The sequence below is a fragment of the Pyxicephalus adspersus genome, chromosome 9 (assembly GCF_032062135.1).
Source record: "Pyxicephalus adspersus chromosome 9, UCB_Pads_2.0, whole genome shotgun sequence".
NCBI classification, from domain to species: Eukaryota; Metazoa; Chordata; class Amphibia; order Anura; family Pyxicephalidae; genus Pyxicephalus; species Pyxicephalus adspersus.
The window spans coordinates 26,083,856-26,089,979 of NC_092866.1; the positions used below are offsets into that span (position 1 = coordinate 26,083,856).

At 32.9% G+C, this 6,124-nt stretch overlaps 1 protein-coding gene across 1 annotated transcript in view; it reads left to right on the forward strand.

Moving 5' to 3' along the window:
* NRN1L (neuritin 1 like) overlaps positions 1–4,033 on the forward strand; it is a 28,586-nt gene extending 24,553 nt beyond the window's left edge. Inside the window, exons 2-3 of the mRNA XM_072422960.1 lie at positions 506–668; positions 3,702–4,033. Coding sequence (XP_072279061.1) covers positions 506–668; positions 3,702–3,990 — 452 coding nt within the window. The 3' untranslated portion in view covers positions 3,991–4,033. The remainder of the gene's footprint in view (positions 1–505; positions 669–3,701) is intronic.
* The last annotated feature ends 2,091 nt before the right edge of the window (positions 4,034–6,124 follow it).

Consider the following 6,124-nt stretch of genomic DNA (forward strand, 5'->3'; position numbering starts at 1 on the left):
GGCCTTGCACAAAGAATCCAAAACAAAAAATTTCTTTGAAACTTGGGAAAGTTTTATTGCTACACCCATTCTAGCCAACAAAACAAAATTATACAATTGTTTTCGTCACACCACATGGTTTCTTAAAAGAGTAATGTTAAATGACCCTCCTATTAATGTATAATCTACTACTATAATGTGTCCAATGCTTTTCTACTTACATTGTGAGCGTGTTATATGTCATTTGAGAATATTCCGGATTAAAACTGTCGATCTCCTATTAAAATGTACATGGTATTCCTCTTTGTTTAACAGTTTAGGCTGTTACAATCTGTCATTGTTTTTCTGAAATGTTTGTAATTATGTTTACCACTGTTTAACCGCAATTAAAAATCTATATAATTGCTTACTATGAAACCCAAAAAAAATATTTTTCCAGTTTCTCATCTGCTCTGTTTTTATATGTACTAAATAGGACAATCCTATTAAACTGTTGTGTTATTCTGCCTTTCTTTGTTCTTTAAAGTTCACCATATTCCTGTGAATGCAACAAGCAAGAACTGTGACACAATTTATAAAGGATTTGCTAATTGTCTGATTAGCCTCGGGGACAGTATGACTCAAAATACCCACCAACCCAAAGTAAATGAAGACTTGGATGACACTGAAGAGCTTGATTTTATATGCAAGTAGGTTAACATTTTGTCATTATCTTTTACAGAAAAAAGACAACAAAATGACCATTGATATTTATAATTATATATATTAACCTAGCAGGTATCATGAATAAACTTGGGGTTGGGCAAAAAAAAATATTTACTTTATGCAATGTGGATTTTCCAACTCTCAGTGACATTTCATCAAAGCAAAGTTAGTCATGCTGAGATCTGTATATATTTAGATCAATACCAGGGCACAAACGTTACGCAGCACATCTTTAATGGAGTGATTACCTGCCTATGCTAGCTGCAATCAGACTAGCACTGAGATCTCTGCCAAAAAGGTAGGCCACAGAAACGAAAATGACTGAAAAAGAGTGAATCAAAATGCTGATCAATTTACACCAACATGTTTAAAAAAACACTCAGTTTTACCACATAGAAATGCATTTACCACATACTGTCTTTTGTTTTAGAATATAGCACTCCTTTCACAAATTTTTACTGTCATACCAACTTTTCTTCCCTGTACTGAAAACTATTATACCCTTCAGCTCTCTTTCCTTACAACATATGAAATTGAGTGCATTATTTGTAGTTTACCATTCTGCCGAGGTTTGATTTTTTAACCTTGAACATAATAACAAACAATATATATATTATAAACATGATACTTTACCTGTATATTTTCACACATGTTCTCTTTTCAAATTCTATTTGCCAAAATGGAAAAAATTATGATTTTCAATCCCAGCATTATTTAGGCATTGCTTTTCTTTTCACCAACAAACACAACACTAGTTGCTGGTGAACTTAACCCTCACCTAGGACCTTACTTTTTTATTTAAAAAAGCTAACTACAAGTTTCTCTGACAGCTATGAAAAACTGATATAACTGGTACCAATAAAACATAGTGGTATATAATCAAAGATATTGGTATAACTATTATTTTTTTCATGCAAAAAAAAAAATATATGTCTTATTGTTGAAGGCTAACTTCAAGGCCTGGTATTGGTTATATACTAGAGTTTTATTGCTTGCTTTCCAAAACCAAAATTAAGCAAGGGAAAGGTTGAAAAACATACTTGTATGCTTACTCTATTTACAAAATTTAGAAAATCTTTCAATTACACATTGCCCTATTGGTTATCAATGATCATTGTTATGCATTAATGGTATTAACAAATATTGAACCTTTAAAAAAAGGTTAACATCAATAACAGAAAATGTAAATAGTACACAAGAATTTACATTACCTACTTTACCTATATTATTGTTGAAATGTGTTTGTATACACTAAAATGCCAGTGTTTTCCAACTGAAAATCTGGGTTTGACAAATAGTACCACATATCAGTTGAACCTTAAGAACTTTGAGTAGCGTCCTTTAAATCTACAGGTCTTTACTTTCAGAAACTCTGTAATATTTTACATCTTCAGATCTAAAAGCATTTTAACATTTGGCAAAGCCAAAAACAGCTCCGAAAGCAAAGGGGTTAAACTGATCAAGACCTAGATTTCTGCTTAAGTCCCAAGCATATAAGTAATAAGCCTTTAGTGTCCAGTGCGTGTTGTTTTATACCTTAGTAAGGGCATGTTTGTTTGTTTTTCACATTCATATTGATCCACATCAGCCACTCAAATCATGTGGTTTGTAGGTGGTCATTTTCGCATTAGGTATTTAACAGTTCTTCCCTTTCAAGGCTTGCACTAGTAACCAGTGGAAAAACCTACTGCATAATTACAAGTTAACTCTTTCAGGCAGCCTATGCTCTTGTAAATAGTTCCTGTCTGAGGAAATTGCTTTCTGTTGTGAAGAAGACAACTAATTAGTTTGATCTGCAAAAATTATCCGGTAATGCTGTCTTTAATTGTGCCAGGAATTGTCTGTTTAGGATTGCAGTTTAATGGAGTTTGATTCTGATTTTGCTCTGGGCATGCATTGGGCATGATTTATTAAAGCTCTCCAAGACTAGAGAAGACACAACCAAAAAGACAACCATTTGTTGAGTCCTCTTGAGTCCCTTTCCAAAGCAGTTTATCCAATGCTGAGTTCACTGTATTTTATTCCTTCCTTCTATTAAACATATACCAAGTGTTTTATGTTCATGAATTCCAAAACACCAAACAAAACTGCAAGTGACTTAATTTTTACAAATCCTAAATCTTTGTCATGCTGTTTAAATTAGGATGCTTCTGGCTTTGATTAACAGCTGCGAGAATATTATGCAACATAAAAAAGTACAACTAACATTTTTATCCATTGGGGGTTATATGTTTTTTTTTCTCAAGTGTTCAATAAATTGTGTTAGCATCTGTTAAAAAGTTTTTTAAAAGAGTGTTAAAAAAAGTATTAAAAAAGTTCACTACCCAATGTTTGCAGGTAGCTTTACATAGTGACCCTTGTTAGGTGATTTCACCTCACAGTGCTGCAAAAAAAATTTTAAGTGAAATTGCAGCAAACCTGAAATAGGCAACTTTGTTTTAAGATGCATTTCTCCAAATGCTGTCTATCATCTTTGCAGTAGACAAAAACCTTGATCTTTCCTTTTTCTCAAATAGGATTGACTACTAATAATAATTTTGGGTAAATACAGCTATAAAAAAGTCATACCAAGCAAAAATAGGATGTAGTTCTCACCAGATTGTCACCAGAACAGGTATAATTTTTAGAAGAAACTCACATTTCTGGATTGGTACCAAAACAAAGAAAGATGATCATAATCCCTACAGGGAACACAGATCACAATTAAGATGTGACACGGTTTATAATCCTTCCCCAATTCATTTTTCCAAATTTGCTTGCCTTGGTTCCCTGAATCTGGAGGAATTTTATTATACAGAGTTGATATATTTTCCATCCACTATCATGTCTTAGGACGTATATTAAAATACCCCACATTTAAATGAACCTTTCACAAAGGTACCAGCTAAGTACAAGTGGCAAATTAAAAATGTATTGGTGAGGAAAAACTTCTGTTGAAATGTTGCTTATACCGCAGATATACACCTAAACGTTTCCAGATGTATGTATAATATATCTTTAATATATGTTCTATTTAGATCTTGGGATGAATTTCACAAATGTGCCAGCAATGTCCTTGTCAACTGCCCCGAAGATACAGCTGCCATATGGGAGTCTTTGAGACAGGAGTCAAGAAAAATCCAATACCAAGGAAATCTACATGATCTGTGTACTTCAAGGAATCAGCAGCTAAATACCATGGGGGCCGGAGATACTGGTGAAACAAACAAAGAAACACTGCGTGGTCTGGCTTCTATTTCAAAACACAGTGTATTAACATTTGTTTTTGCTGGAATGCTTCAGTGGATTATAGCTGAGCAGACATAACTATGTTTTAAAAAAAGTTAATACATGAACTCCTTTCTACCGACTCAGATGTGTTCTTATATAACTTAATTATAATCACAGAAAATAAATTGCACTATACGTTTTTTTAACCTACGGTAATTGTACAATAGATGGTTACTAAAGGAAAAAAACATACAGCAACAGGCATCTGTTTGCATATTCTAACCTGCAAAAGTGTAGCAAAATCTGATCAACTGGGTAACCATTGTATTGAAATTTAAACCACTATTTTTTGTTATGAATCAATATATTTGGTAGAATCTAACATAATTCAAATCAGTTAGAAAAGAAGAGATGCTATATGAAATACTTGAAGTTAATTACAAGAGTTGAGTTAAATCAATTTTGATTACCGTTGTCTTATAAATAAAAATAACATTGAGAGAAATAGTGTGTACCTAGCATCATACTCAAAAGGTATCAATCAATTAGTAAATAGCCAGTAAACAAATCAGTAACACATCTATGGCTATATACAGAAAGCATGTTTTTCCTTTATATAATGAATGCAAAATTGTAAAAAAAATATGAGATACAGAAGCAAACTGTTTAAATCTGAATCAAATCCCAGCAATGCATCACACATGCACATTTTAATTTGTAGAACTTATTCTTCCACCTCAACATACAGTCATAAGTAGTGTTTAATATATATTACTATATACATTTAAGTCTAACTAAAGGATACTATTTATATGTGTACTTTTTTGATTTTTTTAGTTATTATTGGCATTCTGTTGTCACCTACATTATATTATTTTATGGAAATTATATTTTTATTTTATGGAAAATATTTTATTAATTTTCCTGATATATGAAATAGGATTTAATGGCAAATAATTCTTAAAACGGAATTATACTCTGAATGTCCTGAAGCTAACTAATTTCTCAGATGTTAATCAAACCTTATCTGTTTAGATTAGGCTAACTGTACTTACCTTTCTATTGTATGCCCCTGCAACCACTATAACTACTGTCATCTTAGCTATTTCTTGACTGGTAAGCTTCTCCTGTCCTGTGCTAATGACACCAGTAATCCTCTCGTGTGCAGTAGATCTGTACTATTCTATATTATCATTCTGTGGCAGATTACTAAACAACCAATTGTGAACAACTGTTGTAATGTTCTATGGAGGAAAGCACAACTGGGTGTCACTCTTTCGTCCTTCCTCTCCCCTCTCCATAGCCATTGGTGTATATGTACAAATCTTGTTCATTCATCCATCATTGGGCACAATCACAAAAGATCACATAAACGACAATCATCTGACATCTTGACGAGTTTCTTCCCTTTTGAGTGACACACGGCTCCCCACGCATGCACGGTCCAGATTACGTGGATTTAGTGGTCTGAAAGGTTGCAGCCACTGCTTTAAACTACAATGTAATCACCTGGACTTCCTGTTTGAAGGAACAAGGAGAGTGAGGCACAAAACACTACTGAAGCCCCAGAATGCTTTTCTTGTTATTACAGCCTAGTTACCATGGTATTGACACCCGGATAACAGAGGAAGGTTCTAGTATTACTTTTCAGTTTTAAAAAGTAATGTTTAATTGTAGTGTAATTAAGCTAGCAAGTACAATGTTACTTGCCAGAAAAGGTATGTAAACCCAATTGGCCTGATTTATTAAACATCTCCAAGGCTGGAGAGGATTTACTTTCATCAGTAAACTTGGGTGATCCAGATTGCTTTACTGATCTAATTTTTATTCTCTCAATTTACATTAATAAATATATTTGTTTAAATAATAAATAAAAATAATGCTAAAGAAAATTTGTACTAGTAAATGAAGAAATTGGAAGATCTAAATTGTGTCTGATAGTATTTTGTTTCTATAAGCATTTTGCTTATTGCAAAAGAATTATGAGTTAAGTTAAATGGTATAAATGCATTAAAATAAAAAAATACTATTTGCTTTGTGTCCCACCTCATAGCAACAGATGGATCCTTGATGCAACGTTGTACACATTAAATGGCCTCTACCTAAACAAACCCCTAGAGTACATGTCTGCTTTGATTTTGTAGTGGGGGTTATGCATTGTTCTGTATACTCTGTGAAGCACTACATGATTTTCAGTGCTGTGGAAATGCTGTTGATGTACAAAAGATAT